At 38.3% G+C, this 17316-nt stretch overlaps 1 protein-coding gene across 6 annotated transcripts in view; it reads left to right on the top strand.

The window, feature by feature from the left end:
• UTRN (utrophin) overlaps positions 1-17316 on the top strand; it is a 356635-nt gene that overhangs the window by 152062 nt on the left and 187257 nt on the right. For 5 of the 6 annotated variants that reach the window (XM_048296202.1, XM_048296200.1, XM_048296204.1 and 2 more), the window contains 3 exons: positions 1355-1560; positions 3070-3224; positions 8570-8759. In XM_048296202.1, the coding sequence (XP_048152159.1) occupies positions 1355-1560; positions 3070-3224; positions 8570-8759 (551 nt within the window). Of the gene's footprint in view, positions 1-1354; positions 1561-3069; positions 3225-8569; positions 8760-13124; positions 13730-17316 lie in introns of those variants that run through there. The other variant, XM_048296205.1, reaches the window with a different exon arrangement.

The raw sequence follows: 17316 nt of genomic DNA on the forward strand, positions 1-17316 counted from the left end.
TTGCACAAATTATTAGGTTTGTCCACCAGCATGGTGGAGTGATATTTACTCTGACAGGTGGGCTTTGCTGCCACAGTCTTTGAGAGCTTTGTGGAACTACACAGAATATTGTTGAATGTATTAAAGTTAAGAGATTTTTCTCAAGCAGATGAAGCACAATGGCTTTGTATAATTGCAAAAGGTTAAAAAAAAAGTAAAGTTCACTTAAATGGTTTCAGTTTAAGTACAACCTTTGACATTTTTGCTTCATGGAAAATTGAAGTGACTTGAGTGTCAAGCATGTTAATTTTCTAATAAAACTGCATACTTACTGTTAAAATAAATACATTCAATGTCTTACATACTGCCTACCTCTTACTGCTCAGAGTGGAGAGATGCGCAAGAAATCCAGCTTAGTTTTTTTGGTTTTGATTTTTTTGCATTTACTTTTTTACCACTCTTTTTTATTGCATTCTTTAGTGATATAATTTGTTCCCTATAACTGTCACATCAGGTAGTAGACAAACCTGTTTCCACCTCTATAATCTTTCAAATAATACACTTGCTTTAATGGTCTGTAAGTATCCAGGAAAATGTATGATGCCATGCATTTCTCTCCAAAGACAGATTCACTGCTTTTTGTAATGCACAATTTTTGTTCTAGGCTCTTACATTGTCTTTTTCACTCCTTGTTTATTAAAGGTTAAGTGTGTTTATCCATCACCTAATTTAACTATTTATTGAGAGAGGAATGGAATACTTGAAGGAAGTGGGGTGTACTCAATGACTTCTCTGTTCTGCCATCTACTTAAGTCTTGGAAACCTGTGGTGGAATTAAATTGCCAAAGTAGGTTGTTACTGGAGTGTTTCTACCTTGGCCAAAATTGTAGTACAGGTGCCATGAGACTCTTTAACACACGATGGTCTGGAATGCTTAGTTTGCTTTGTACAAGCTATCTAAACAGTATTTGTTTCCTTATTTATTTGTACTGGTTTAAGTTACAAATGCACAAAGATGACTTGCTGGTCCTATCACCCTAAAATTGTGCTCCTTGGAGCTCTGCTGCTTGTGTGTCTCTGCAGTGCATTTTCCCACATGTGTGTACTTAAAAAGTAAATAATGCCTTTGAAATATTCTAGAAATAATAGTTGTTACTTGTATGCTGACCTGCTTAAACAAGAGGAAGCCAAACACCTGAATTTTTCATTTGCTTCTGTGAATGTCAACTACATGGGGAGCTGAAGTACTGAATATGGAGACTATTGTGTTTGAGAATGAGTTGTATTATTGGCTTTTGTCCTGAAAATTAAGAGGTAGTTATGGCTACTTGTTCATTTGCCTCATATTTTGCATGTTTTGTGTTGTGCTCCCCAGTGGAGAAGCTGAAGAACCAGTGGGACAACACCCAGCACAGCGTGGAGGTGCGGCAGCAGCAGCTGAAGTACATGCTGACAGACAGCCTGCAGTGGCATGAGCAGAGGCAGGAGATGGAGCACCTCATGGAGCAGTGCGAGCTCCGTCTGCGAATGCTCCTGCAGGCCCCAAAAGAGATGCTTGCCAAACAGATTGCAGAGAGCAAAGTAAGGCCACTTATGCCTATTTTTTTTCCATACCAGATTCCTCAGTCCTGATTCCTGTGTAATGCTATTGGATTCAATTGATGAGTGAATATGCAATTTAGTTGTACTATTTTTTGTCTCTTTTTGGGCATGATGTTTTCTTAGCTGTCTATATTTTTCAATATATCAGATTTCCCAAGAATCACATTCTGGGAGGTAAACAGGTGGCATGTGTGCATGTGTGTCTTAGAAAACTTACCTGAAATGAGTATAATATAGCATCAAAGAAATGATACTATGTAAAGAGCTTGAACCCCAGACCAGTTAAAGTTTAATGCTACTGCCACAGAATTGACTTCATAGAAGTATTTAACAGTAGCTTAGGAATGGGCTAAGGTATTTAAAATTGTCCTGAATTTCACTTCTGATGGGTAGCCAGGCATATCCAATGCTCTTTTTTTTTTTTTGGATTCCGTGCAATCTTTGATGCTTTTTATATCATGTCAAGCGTGCTGCGATAAATCTGTAAGTCTGGTGCTCTTTGTCCTGGTGGCTATCAGAAAAAGGGCAGGCTGTAGGCGGCACAGTGTGAGAACTAAAGACACAAAGCAGTGAGGAGAGGCTCTTATTAGTGCAGTATTTAGAACAGGCATATCATAGAGTTTTAAAAAGTATGTGCATATATGTATACACACATATATATTCATGAAGGGGCAATGTAGGGGTACAGTTGGGTGTGGAAAGAGGCAGGGAGTATGACTGTGAGAGTTGCTTACCAATCCATAGCTATTTAAGTACACAGTAAAGTTGTGTGCTTTTCACAACTATCTGACTTGTGTCTATCTCTACATGAGCAGGGAAATAGAAACTGATTGTTAGGTCTACTTTGTTTTCTTAAGTGAAAGCAGGCCCATGCCCAAAGAGAAAGCTACAGAGGCCATAATATGCAACTGCATATATATATATATATATGGAAATATTATTTTTCATTTAGAAATAATCTTGAGTTTAGATTCTCTAAAGTCAAGGTACATTACAATTACCCTACAATAAACAAACGCTTCTAATATATTTTCTTAATTTTAAACAAAAAAAACCCAAAAAACCCCAAAAAAACCCAAACCAAAAAACCCCAAAGAATGAAATCAAATTCTCAGAGTGCTCATTTCATTTATGCTACTTTTAGATGCCGCTTATATTGCTATTTTAATAATTCAAACTTATTCATGCTACTCAAAATACAGAAGTATTTTTATTTCTGTTGCCAGTAGAATATAAAAGAGGATTTCTCTAACCTCTGGTGGTTCAGGCAAATACAACTTTTTCGCACCTATTTCTGTTTTGATTAGTTTGTTATCAGGACACTTAATATCTGTAGATTTTCTCTTTAAGATTTTACTTCTGGCTGAAAAACATGCACATTTTGCTTTTTAGAAAAGAGGAAAAAATGAGTTGTTTATAATATGTGATAAAATGCATAATATGAGAAATAGTCTGATTTTAATCTGTCTCATTTGGAATTGCTTTTAGCTGTTAGTACAGGATTTGCATAGAGGTGACATCACAGTAGCAGCATTCAATGATCTTTCTAATAAACTACTTCGAGAGTATCGTGATGATGACTCAAGGAAGGTGAAGGAAACCACTGACCAAATGAACACTTGCTGGGTTAATCTGAACCAAAGGTAATTACAGGATTTCACTCTACCTGTAGCAGCTGGTGTGTTAAACTTGCGTTCTGTGTATATGTGTGTATTGTAGTCTCTTCTCTGCGTGCTTTAGTGCAGCATTTAGGGCTGCTGTGGATAATTAGTTAATTGCAGTCAAGCTCTTTTGGTGATTGAAATTCCCACAGTTCACAATGGAAAGCTTCTGTATGACTTCCCATTCATGTGGTATATTTTTAAGCAGAAAAAGAAGGGACTCATCATGTTTTGTTTCAGGTTTTCTTGTGGCTATTACTCTCTTAAGTGTCTTTGAAAGTTCCTCTCTTGTTCTTTATTGCTGGTATGATTTATGTATTTGTAGTTTGTTATTGTCATTTCTTTTCATAAGGCTGTAAGTGTTCAGCTTCATCTTTCCATGTATTAATTCATTATGGCCTTTCCTCTAATGGAAACTTCCCCTGAATGGGGCTGTGCTTTGGGTTCTCAAGTGCAATCCTTCTAGTACTCCCACCTGGAAAATACTTGACCTGTAGGAACTGAGACTTAATTGAAACATCTTTCTATTCATCCTCTATTTAAGATGTATCTGCAGATATGTCTCAATAAAAGGATTGTATTTTCCTATGCATAATTTTTTTCCTTCAGGGTAATCTAATTTCTGCAGAAATGTTTTTTAGTATATGGTATTGATAGACAATTAACATTTAGAATAGTGTCTGACTCTGAAATCTAAAATGCTATATGCATTGTGGTTAGAAGGAGAGAAGACAAAATTGATCCTCTGTATGTGGGAGTGGGGAAGATGACAACTAAATTCTATATGTATATATGTGCCTGTGAAAGAAGCAGCTGCTTTTGGAATGGGATGTCAGTTACAGGAATGAAAAGCCTATTTAGTAAAGCTTATGGAGCTGATGTTCTCTTGAAGAGTGAGAGAAGGAGAACATTATAGAAACTGTGGAATTATAGAATGGTTTGAATTGGAAGGGGCCTTAAAGATCATCCAGTTCCAAGCCCCCTGTCATGAGCAGACCATGGTCCACTAGACCAGGCTGCTCAAAGCCCCATTCAGTCTGAGCTTGGACATTTCCAGGGATGGGGTATTCACAGCTTCTCCTGTTCCAGTACTTCACCACCCTCAGAGTGAAGAATTTTTTCCTGGTTATCTAATCGAAATATGCCCTCTTTCAGTTTAGAGCCATTACTCTTGTCTTATCCTTACATGCCCTTGCAAAAAGTCCTTCTCCATCTTTCACATAGGCCCCCTTCAGGCTCTGCAAGGTTGCTTAAGGTCCCCTGGGAGCCTTTGTTTCTCCAGGCTGAACAACTCCTTTCAGCCTTTCCTGATAGGAGAGGTGCTCCAGTCCTCAGCATATCTTAGTGGTTCTCCTCTGGACCCGCTTCAACAGGTCCACATCCTTCTTATGTTGGGGCCTCAGTGCTGGCTGCAGCACTGGAGGTGGGGTCTCACCAGAGCAGAGCAGAGGGGCAGAATCCCCTCCCTCACCCTGCTGGCCATGCTGCTTTGGAGACAGCCCAGGACATAACTGGCTCTCTGGGCTGCAAGCACACATTACTGGGTGATGTCCAGCCTCTCACTCACCAGCACCCCCAAGTCTTTCTCAGCAGGACTATTCTCAGTAAGCAAGTAATAAAGGAAGCAGAGTAGAACATCATCTTATCCTTCCTTGGAGGAAAATGGTTCTTCTGTCATTTTGTGCTTTGCATGTGGCAGCTTGTTTCCTAGTTAATTAGAGGATGAAGGGAAACAGCTCCTTGTTGGATTAGCACTGACAGTAGACTAAAACTCTGTAATAGTCTTATTCACATTCAGACTTTGCAGTGTTTATGGCTAGAACTGGCATAAGACTGCCCACTACTCAGAGAAGGTGACCAGAAGGAAGAGCTCCTGCCTGGAAGCCTCTAATTATTTTTGAATCTGCTTAAAGTTTAAAATAATAAGCTACTGCATTTTGTTGTGTATAACTGAAGCTCCTCAATTATCACTGGGGCTACTCTTTGAAGTCTGCAGCCTAAGGAAGGTGAATATCTGCTTTGTTTATTAACTAGTGGCAGAATGTAAAGGACAACTCTTAAGAGCCAGTTGGTAGCCAGTGTAACCCCATCTGAGCAACACGGTAGAATTAAAAGGGGAGAATGTGCAAAGAAAGCACCTTTTCAACAGGATGAAGGTTTTTATTTGCTTTAAATGCAAGAAATAGAAATAGCAGTGACAAGGCTTACTTTTTGTGGCAGATCTTGGGACATGCGGGGCTTGTACATAGAGTGGACATGTAGCCCTATGGCTTTTGTAAGGACAAATCTGTATTTATAGCATAATGCTTTAAAATACCAGTTTGTTCCCCTACTTGGAGGTTGTGGAAAGGGTCCTTAGTAACATCACCTGGAAGGATTGTGGTCCTGAACAGCACAAGAACAGGAAGATTGTAGCCATGGCATGTAAAGTCAAGGAGCTTATTTTAAAACTGTTGGCATTAAGAGATTGAAGCTCCCCAGCTTGACATTGTGTAAATCGGATACTTTGCCCAGTGGCTATTTGTGTTCCATTTTTATACTTTGGGGTGAAACTATAGTCATTCTAAATGTTTGTGCTGCCTTGGTAATGGATAGTTGCTTTCTGTACTGTCTCAGATGTTAGTTTCTGAATTTCTTTTGGTCACACACTTACATGCATTGCAAATTTTTAGTTTAAATCTGAAAAAATAATTGTATAGAACAGAAACCTGAAACAGAGCCATGAAAACTTAAGTAATAGAATAACTTTTTTTTTTCTTGGGTGTGTCTTTGCCAATAGAATCTGCATGGACTTTCTCCACTCTCACTGTATTAAGTTAGCTGCATTTGAAAATAATTCTCTAGCATCTCCTCAAATTTAGTTCTTGCATCCTGGAAGATGTACAGATCCTATGTCTGTTGAGGCTGCTCTAATGGTATCAGAATTATTTGAAAGTCTGAGTTACATTTTTATAGCATGGGCTAGTTGTTAATCTGCAGTACAGAATTCTCCATTTTCTATTTTATGTTTGAGGCCTTTACTAGAAGGGGATGAAAGTATTTCCATCTGCTCTGTAAAAGTGTTGCTCGCTACTGCTATGGATGTCCTCTTTAAAAACACTCTTAGAACATTAGTTCTAAATTTGTACGTATTTAGTGAAAGGATTGTTTTTCAGCTTTAATTCAAATGTATGGCAGCAGTGGGACGGTAATAGGATTTAATTCTTTCCTTAAAGTTCAACCAAGCAGAAAGCTTGAGAAATTAAAACTAGGATGAACACAATATTCTTCAGTGAAGGTTGTTAACTACAAAGTTTGGGTTGTCTCGATTCCTATCTAGTACATCAGTACATAGACTTAGAGATCTGGGTCACTTAGTGTTTCATCCTTTGGAGCTGTTCTTTTTCTTTGAAGGTCACCTTTATTACCAGTCTGTTCTTCCTGTTGTCACTCCTGTTCTTCCACCTTTGGCCTTAACCCCCTGCTAGGGAAGAAAATCCCTGCAGAGGGAGAGGGTTTTGAAGTTAGAGCTCATAACTGCTTTTACTTTACGTTTTTCTCACAGTTCCTTGGTGTGCTGTAATTTTTTAGCTGGTGCTTATTATCTTTTCTGGACAATATCTATCCAACTACTTGTTATCCCTAGCATGGCTACTTATTATTTTTTCTCAAGACTGGGTGAAGCATACCAGCTGCAAGCGAGAAGCAAGAATGAAGGCTTCTTGCTCTTCTAGTCATTTGCTAATAGCCAAAACTTGGGCAAGCATAAAGTCAGGAATGATTCTTAGATTCTTATTTTGGATAAAGCAATTAATAACAAGTGACATACGTCCTGAGCTCCTAAAGTAGGGGTTGCAAATCCTTGTGCAAATTGTCTCTTAAAAATTAGTTAGGCTAAAACTTAGGAATGTGAGCCTGGCAGAATTGGGGTTGCATGAGGTTTCCTCACAGTCCTTGAAAGAAAACAGCTTTTACTTGTATCTGCCTCATCTGATGTGCTAGTTAACCAGGCTACTTGCTTTGAAATGTCAGTCTGAATGGTACTGAACACCCACTGCTTCTTTTCTAAAAGGAATATTTTAACTAGTACTGAAATTCGCAATTCCTTCATACTGCTGAGCAGTGCTTCTGCCACAGCATGAGGAGGAAAGAAAGCTGAAGTAGATGGGAGGATGCAGAAGACACAAGTTTGGGCCTGTCTGGAGAAATGTGGAAATACCAAATATTGAGTGTTTTGGTCTTGTCTGTCTTGAAATTAAATATCCCTTTGCCCCTAAAATCTTACTATACAGTTAGTGCTTGATGTGAAAATAAAATTGAACTTTCTACTTACGCAGCAGCAGCACTCTAGCTGTTAGCTTTGCTAGAAGTTTCTCTACAGTGTGCTGGCGTGGGACAGCTTGTTTCTTTTGTCCTGATTTTGGGAGAAGGAATGCTGCATAATAACAGCCTCAAATAGATGAAATTTAGTTTTTCATGCTTTATTAATGTTGCTAATCAGAGCTTTTAAAGTTGCTGACTATAATAGTTTCTCATCTGGGTTTCATTTCAATCACAAGGAGACAGTACTGTTACGCAAAAGTGTAAGGTGATTTATTTCCTAGGAAATTGTTTGAAGTTGCTGATAAGTTAAAATATTTGGATTATGTTGTTATTACATGAAAAAATCCCCTTATGGACACAAATTTTAGTATTTTTATCAGTCAGAAATCTTTTATTTGACTGAAAATTTGGACTATATTCTGCCAGTCTTTTTTTAGATGTAAGTTTGTTTGAGCATGGCTTGACTGTTATGATGGCAGTGTATTATTCTGTTTGTTTGAGTGATAGTGTTAAAAGTCTTGTCTTCTAGCAGAGAAGAACCAGGTATTTGACTTTTCATCCCTTAGCACTTTAACTCTTAAGAATTTATGGCAGGGTTTCTGCTCACTGTAAAAGAGGAACCAAAAATACCCCAAGCACTCAGTGCTTCTACTCTGTGTGGGTTTTGTTGATAGGGAAAAGCCCATTTTTCACACATGGAAATACCATTTCTACCATTTGAGTTAGCATAAGTTGATGATGGTAATACTCTAAAAGGAAAATCTAGGTTTTTAATTAATAACTTAGTTTCTTCTGCATGCCTTTTTAAAAAGGTCAATGACATGTATAACCAGTTCAGGACATCTGTGGGTAGCGATAGATATACTAACCAGAGAAACAGTGATATAAATAATGATAAAACAAGCTGTACAGATGTGTAGTTTCTTAGTAGAGATACCTTTCAGATTTCCTTTTAGTAGTTTCATTATGATGTATATAATGCTGTATGTTGTGGGGGAATATTCTGACACTTGTTTTGTTTTCAGAGCTGTCGATAGGCAGAATTTCTTGGAGACAGAGATGAAGACAGTTCAGGCCTCACACAAGGATCTGGAGAGCTTCCTCAAGTGGCTTCAAGAGGCAGAGACAACAGTTAATGTTTTGGCAGATGCATCCGAGCGTGAGAACACTGCTCAGGACAGTGTCTGTGTAAGGGAACTCAGAAAGCAAATGCAGGTGAGAAACTAAATAATACTGCTGTTATTCAGGCTTTCTTTCAATGGCAAATGTTAGAAAGAAGAGTTATCTACTTGCTTGGGGAAAGCTGCAGCCTATTGAAAGGTGTTTCCTGAAACAGTGTTTTAGGAGTCAGGTGTATGAAGGAAGCAGATTTGTCTTCCTAAAATTTGAAGTACATACTTTTGTGTATGTCCGTGGCACTGAGGGCTCTTAAATGTCCTTGGAGGGTACATTCAGGAAGTGTACGCTTGATTAAACCAAGTCACGTTGTGTGATTGTCCAACCGAACAATTTAATCTACTTCCCTCCAAGTAAAGCCCTCCTGGGCTGCATTGTCTCCTATTTCTGCTTGCCACCTTCCTCCTGCTTTCCCAGTAATCCAAGATGTTGTTGTGCTTGGATTACCTCTTCTCCCTCTCCTACTGCCCAGCAGCTCCCCAGCTGACCTTCCTTTCTTGTACAGGCCACAGACTGGAAATCTGAGAAACGACTGAGGAATTTAATTGACACCACTTACTAAATCCTGCACTTTGGGTTTGGATTAATGTCATCTGTGATCTAAGTGGGTTTGAGCAGCTTATAATGAAAAGATGTTGCTTTTAGTAGTGCATGTAATAGTAATCTGAACATATCTAAGCTGAATTGAAATGAAACAAGACTGTTAGAAGTATCTGATAACAAACTATTCTCGTTAATTGTAATAAAGAGCACAGTATTTTGTGGCAGTTTGTATCTGTTGAAGATGACATGTCATCAATGTTCAAATGATTCTAGTCAGTCAGGTAACTTATCTATAGAGATGTGGCTTTTTGTGATATGCTGAGACTAGTCTGTAGTGGTAACACTTAGAACTTAGTATTACGCTTTCTCTTGGCAGCGCTCCCAACTACTGTAATGTAGTGGAGGTGGAAGAGCTAAAACAGGGCACAGGCAGCTAACAACAGAAGGCAGTGCTGTGTGTAAATAGAGTTATTTCTGCATTACCTTGCACTCTATGTAGTCAATCACACCAAGATACAACTGTTATTTCACAATTTGTTTGTTGGCTCATGTGAAGCACCATGAGTGTGGAAGGTTGTTTGCCATTCTTTGTTGTGCTGCAATCTGATTAAAATTGCATGAGTTGGGCTCTGTGAGGGGACAACTGTTGGGCAAGACTGCCTGCTGTGTGGAGGAGAAGGTCTATAACCAACTCATGACCATGCACATTGTCCTGGCTTGTAACAACTGAAAAGGCAGATGGAGGTGCTGGGGCATGACCTCCCCTGGTTCAGCATCCTGTAACTGGATATAGTCCATCTTTTTCTGAGACTGCTTCTACACACTGTGCACATGAAGTATCATCACTTAACTCACCCATGACCTTATATAATATTGTAAGCCTTTTCTGGGTACCCTAGGAAGTGAAGTAGAGCATGTCAAAGACTGTCATAATGACTTCCAGAATGAACTTTGTCTCCTACCACCATACAGTCTTAACTTTAAATGTAAACGAAGACATTCATATAATGTCACTGACAAGCCCTCCCAAATCACTGTTTATGTTTTCAAATATTTGTTGAACTTCTGAAAACAAAATGAAGCGCTAACACCTTGCTGCACCTCAAAATATCAAGCCCATTCCCTTGCAAGTTCTTGTTGTAATGCTAGATTTAGTTTAACAAGCTGCAGCTTTCCCTGGGAGCTCAGGGGAGCTGCTTAGGGCAGTGTGACCATTTCGCCCTCCCGTAGTCCATTTTGGACTGCTCTGCAGTTTTGCTCCAGCAGCTATCAGCGTTACAACCAGAGATGGCGAAGGAGGCGAGAACGGTCTCTCCATAAGGGATTAAGAGAATCTTTTAATAGTTACATCTTGTCCCAGCAATCCCCAGAGGCAGAGAGACCTCGTGATCCGGGCGCAGGCGGGTTTTGTCGGTGGAGTTGGGGTACTGGAACCAATAGCGAGAGCCTGAGGGAGTGGCCAGGGGCAAGGAACGGGAGGGGGCTGGGGGGGGAACAGTGTGGGATAGGAAAAGCAATGGGTAAACAGATCACCACAAGTTCTTAAGCCGAATATCTGATTAAACAAAGATAATTTCCTGTTCTTCCTCTGTTATGTGATGTAAAATAACAGTGTTGTTCTCTTAGTGCTTTGTTGAATATATGAAGAAATATTGGTTTTAAGGGTAGTGGTTAAATGGTTTTAAGAAGAATGCAGGGATTATAACCTTCTCTGCTCTGTATGAAGATGTCTCTGCTCCTCAAGGCCTGTGCATTAAGTAAAATTTTACTATAAGTTTAAGGTGTGATAAATTCTAGATGAAATGAGCTGAACCAAGACAAAACATGATGGATTTGTTGTTGTTGCCATTGTTACACGTCATGCATTTTCAAAATAGGATCATCTGTTAAACTGGCATCTGGTAATCTGGGAGGACTATCCTTCATTACATTTTGGGCCTAACTTTTTTGGCTGCAGCTCAAGTCACTCTGCTGTGGAATCAGTGATCTGAGCACTTGAAGCCTTGTTTTGCCTTTCATTGTGATACCTGAGGCCAGCAACAGTACTGTGCAAATAATGCTGACTTTGAGTGTGGTAGCAATGTCTTTTTGAAAAGGAAAAATCCACGCTTGTGTCATCAGTCAGTTAAATTCATTCTCTCAGTATCTAAATGTTGTAGAAGTCTTTCCTTTCAGGTTAGTGCCAAAACACTACAGTCTGTGTTGGAAAATGTTTAGCAGTGACCTGAAAGAGATTAAAACCTAATTTAAAACAGGGATGCAGAAAATAAGGTAGGAAATAGTAAGAAGTAGTGCAATATATGTAAAGTCCTGTGCCTACAGATATGACGGCATTCAAAATAATTCAAAGATTTTTTGTATTGTAAAAAAAAAAGTCAGCATAAGTAGTGGCAGTTTGTCTCACTGCTTGATTCAAACTTGTAGATTGAAACACCTGAGAAGATAAAAAGCAGAACTGAAGGAAGGAAGGTGTGGACTGTGGGCTCTGTCTTACACAGAAGAGGTTTCAGCTTTTGCACAGTCATTTCTGAATGCTTCCATGGTTTCAGAGTTGTGCTGCATCATAGGTTTTCTTAAAAGATATTTGGTAAGAGCATGTCAGCTAATAATGGTAGGCTCAATCTAGAAGGTTATAGAACCACACTTCTGGTGGGAATGGATGTAAGCCAGGAGCAATGGCATCCAGAGGAACAGTTCAAATAAGTGGTGGAGATGAGAAAAGACAATGTGCCTGGCAAGGTGAATATGGATGGTAAGATTTCTATACACAGAGTAGAATGTGTATATCTGTTTACTCAAAATGATGTTGTTAGTGTTGCAGACAGATCAAGAAGAAACCAGAGTACAGGTAAACAGGGTTTATCTAAGGAGTGGTAGAAACATTGATTCAGTCCTAAAAATAAAGGTGAGAAGGTTGTCTTCACATAACTGGTTGGGAAGAGATTTTAAACGTCCTGTATGAACAACCTGAACCTTGCATTCATCTCCTTGGTAGGAAAGTGCCTTAAAAGAGGCAAAGCAGTGTATAATGTGCTGACATCTAAGCTGTGCGTTATTCTGGATCATATGAACTTGTCAGGATAGCTATTGCCTGCATATTGTGTTGATTGATGTGCTTGAAATGTGTAGGTACCTTTTCATGTGGAAATATGCACATTAAATCATATGATTACTTGTAGTGGTGTGCTCCACCTACTGTGTTCAGGCCTCCCTGAACCTTTGCTACAGCAGCCCCTCTGAAACAGGTTTAAGCAGATTCATCACAGTGCCTTTGGAAGCAATGAGTAGCTGGCTCTGGTTATGCTGCAGTTTTGCCACACCTAGGGGTATGTTGGCTGTATTGCATTGGAAGTCCTTGCTGGTAGCAAAACACTTCCATGCTCTTGAATGTCCTGCTGTCATCCTTTGCTGGCTTAAATAATTCTTCTTTGTCATGGGAAATACATCAAAATTATGTTAGCTCTTTGGATTCAAGGATGACTTAGAGAAGGGGCTGATGATGCAACTGTATGCTTTTACTTTATCAAAACCCTATTTTTTCTTGTCTAAAGTCATTCTGGAAAATATGTAATTGGAAGTGACTTGTGAAAAACATTCCTACTTTCTGATGCAAGTGAGAATCCTTTGAGATCCCTTTGACTAAATTAGCTTTAAGAGAGTTTTTATAGGAAGAGGTTTACCCCCTGCAGTTTTCCCTTTTGTGTTGGGTAATCTAGTTTTGAGAAACGCCTGTGATTTATTAGCCTTTAACGTATGGCTGATATAATTAGGGCAGGTATCCCTGTGCTCCTCTCTCAAGATTTATAACACAATCTGTTATTCACTCACTCTACAGCTCTGCCAGAGCTGCGTTCAGTCTGAGAACGAGAGCATCCTTTCCCAGAGTGAGGGAGCAAACACTCAGTCTGCTGATAGAAAGCAGCTACTAGGGAAGAGCAACTGTTGTGATACACTGGAGCCGTCTTCCTGAAGGAATTCTTTTTTTGTTCCTGCAGCTTTCAGGCTTAAATTAATAACCTTTTTCTGGCTATTTAGTGCACTCCTGAACGGTGGCAGACGACCAGCTGCTCAACTTCATTTGCCCTCTGCAAAAACAGAGCTGAGCAGTACCGATTAGAAGAATCTGTGAAGGCTGTTATTTTTTTGCATTTGTTTTGTGGGGTTATTTTAGGAGAAAAACTTATGCTATATCAATCTTCTTTGCCTTTGAAACGTATAAAGCCTGTAGCTTGCAAAAGCAGTCCTGGAAGAGAGCATGCTCAGAAAGCTGGCAAATCATTGTCCAGTGACCGGGAGGAAATGATAGTTGCTCTTCATTTATAATGCAAATTCTGAGGTATCTTCAGAAGTGTGGCAAACTTAAAATGATGGCTGTGGTGAGATCCTCTCTTCAGAAAGTTGTGGTGTTGTTGCATCGTTTACAGAGGATGGCAGTTTCTTCTCCCCGTTACCAGAAGCTTTGTAAGGTAAGAAACGTAAGCCTTAAATGTCGTGTGTGTTTTGCTAACTCTGTTGTCTTTCTGAGATAAAAAGAAAAGATAGTGAGCATGGGGTGAGTGTCAAAATCATCTAGGCTGTCTAGTGTTTTTAAAGCTGTAATGCTGTCCATGTGTGTTTTGTTGAAGAACGCAATACAAAAAAAACCAAAACAAAACAACCCTATGCTTGTCTGACTGATACACTTTTTTTTAGAAAAGTGCTCTCTTGCCCACCATTCAAGTCTCTGGAAGAAAACTGTTATGTTCAGTGATTTCATTTGTTTTTTATAAAATAGTACCACTTCTTTTCCATGGGAATTAATTAGCTCTTGGTAAATGTGATTCTTTAACTCCTGTGTACCCATTATGTAGGATAACTGCATTTTTCCATGCCCAGTGTTATTTTTCTTTTGAGAAACTTTTAATTAGCAATGAGTTCAGCACACTAATACGCAGCCATTAAATTCTGACTTCACTGATTGAGTTCTTTCATGCTTAAAAAATCAGGAAAGTTGGAGGAAAAGCATGTTGACATAGGCTACCACTTACTGGTATTTTTGATGGTACCTATTTTGGTGGCTGATTGTTTCTACTCCCAAAGACAGTGTTTACCTTTTGTTTTTTTCATAGGCTCTGTAGTTCTGAACCTTAAGACTATGGTGATAGTCTAGGATACCTAGTAAAATTCACTTTTAAAAGTAGTTTGATCACTCACCAGATTAAAATAAGTGAATAAAATTAATAAATTTAAAACTGATTTGTAAAGTCCGTGAGTTAATACTGCTGCAGTGTGATGCCCTGGTGAGGTGGCGAGGTATTACTAAACTTTTAATACAATGATTCTGTCTTGAAATGTTGCAAAATTATAAAATTATAAAAAAAAGACCTTGTGTAGGTCTTCAGCTGTATATATACTGACATAACCTTACATAAATTCTATTTGGCTGCCTTTGAAATTGTTTTTCTCTTCTTGCTGCTTATGATACTTTAAAACTGTCTGCTTTTTGATGAAAATATGTCTGTGTTTTTCATACAAGGTGTGTGAGAACCAAAGTCTTGTTCTGATGATAAAGCAAAGCCACCTTAACTTGTCCTACTTGTTTCAATCTGAAATGTGCTTTCTGTTATGAGGAATATAAAAAGTCACATCAAGTGAGAGAGATCCCATCCTTAGAGTAGGGTTTGAAAGTAAGGGAAAAGTATCATTCAGGATGTGAAGCTTGTAGATGAAGTTCTGGCATATGGGGAAAAGCATTGCCGTCAAATGGCTGTTCAGCGTGCTTCAGTTTACCAAGCTGTACTAATAGATGCATCTTCATTATGAAGAATGAGAGACAGTAGTTTGTGTACATACTAGCTATTTTAACAAACATTCCTCAGTTGTTCTTGTCTATCAGTTGTCATTAAAAAGTCTGTTTGCTTTTGTGAATAAAGCAGATTTTTTTTTTCATTAATCTAAAGACATGGGCTATAATTGCCTTGTTTAGTCACTTTTTTTGAATAAACTTGTTTGTAAAATGTTTGTCAAGCTGCTATTTAGTGACTCTTACAGTAATAATTATTTACTAATTAGCCTGAGAGCCCAGTAAATGGTTGCGTACTTAATTTGCTGAGTTTAAATCTACCCAAGGGGTAGTGAAAAAATCTTCTAAAAAGTCGTTCTTAAAATACATTTTCTGATTGAGAACCCATGCACTGATAGCCTTGGGAATTACACATTGCTTAAAATTACACATTGTATGATTTTTGCTTGTTAAAAAGTCATGTGGCTTATTTTTTCAGATGTCTGTGCTTAGTTTACTGAAAGTAGGATTGTTGGTCTTCTTGTACAGTTAAATCAGACACTAATTGAGGGGGGAAAAAACGAAATGGTTTACGATTCCAGTCACTTCCAGCAGGTGTCAATGTAAGGCAATGATAGATGGAAGTCTGGTGATGGAAATGTTAATGCTTAGATGAGAAAATGTATGGAAATTACTAAAAGCAACCATGACAGCATGTCAGGAAAGATTTCTTGTAGTGCCCTGTATACTCCTGTCTTTGGAATGTCAGATGTTTGTATGTCTTGTGCACTCTGTGGATACACTGATATAGTTCAGATCTGCAGAAGAGAAGCTGTTTACTATGAAGTGTATGAATTATTGCATTGTATCCAGGGTATATACTTCATGAACTAGATCTAAATGTTTCATGTGAAGTGTCCTCTGAAGTGTAACAGAGGGCCAATGAAATATGTAAGATAAATTCTTGAAGTTTAGTGTTTGTTTTAAACTGCACTGTTTATGAAAGAAGTAAGGCTTTATTATTGAACAGTACTGGGGAAATGCATAATTGTTCCTTCTAACAGCCTCATATAATAGTAGCACTCAGAATTAATAGTCCACATTTTGCAAATTTCTTTAAAGAAGAAAGAAAAATAAACACTTTGCTGACATACTGCAGTGCGGCTGAAAAAACATGAAATCCAAAGTTTAGGATATTTCTTCTGTTGCTGTTTTTTCTTTCACTAATTCCTTCATACCAAGGTGAGTTTTGCCAGATAGACCTTTCCACTTGTTGCTGTTTGATTTTTATCCTGAAATTAGTGGCATACCAGGGCAAAATGTCTGCACTTGGCATTGTGTTGTCAGTATGTAATACGTTTTGCTTTATTGTTCTTAGCAGCTTTGTTTCAAAACTCTTGTGTAAGACTTTGATGCTGATAATGAACAATCAGAAAACTGTTGTAGGGGCTGTCATCTGCTGTGTTCTTGCTAATATGATCCTTAAAGAAAGACTTTTATTAGTTATATTCAACTAGCTCAGACTAGAATGAATTTATAACAGAAAAAATAATTTTAAGGTACAAATTGATCGATCTTTTCTGAGAGACCAGAGCTACAATATTACTTACAAAAATAAACTACAAAATTGTGAAACTTTCTTTAAGTTCCCTAACAGAAGGTAAAGAATAGTGCATCTCTGGCAGACAGATAAATGATTACCTTGAAATATGTATCCTGCATATGGAATTTGACTGTGGTATTTTTGAAACACATTGCTAGCTAGTTCACATTGCTAGTTCAGAGACTGGAGAATTCATCCACTGGAAAACAGGCTGAGAAACATACCTAGTTGCTGAGAGGGTATTTCCTCATTTTTGCCTCTCACTTTTTTGAGAAATTCTTGAGAAGAACCTGATTTAAAAATAAAGAAATATTCAACTCTTCATATAAAATACTCAAGTCTCAAACCTGATCCAACATGAGTCTTTGTGTGGTAACTTAGGTGAGCTCCTGACTTCCTCACCTATGCAACATCAGAAACACATTGCGTGGTTCTTTTTTTTCTTAAGAATACATAACTTAAAATGTAATCCTCTCATTTTATGCTGTTTTTTTTAATAGCTAGTGTTAAATTTATAAAACTGCAGGAATTTAAAAGCACAGCGAATGCTACGGTCAGCCAAAATCCTTTTTTTGCTGTGATACTGGTGATGCATTCCAAAAGACATTTACATTCTGTTGAATTTTGAGAGTAGCAGCAAAGGCTCTGTTCCTGTGAAATTTTGAAAAAAATGTGAAGGTCATGGGGAC

Source organism: Corvus hawaiiensis, chromosome 3, assembly GCF_020740725.1.
Source record: "Corvus hawaiiensis isolate bCorHaw1 chromosome 3, bCorHaw1.pri.cur, whole genome shotgun sequence".
In the NCBI taxonomy this organism is placed as follows: Eukaryota; Metazoa; Chordata; class Aves; order Passeriformes; family Corvidae; genus Corvus; species Corvus hawaiiensis.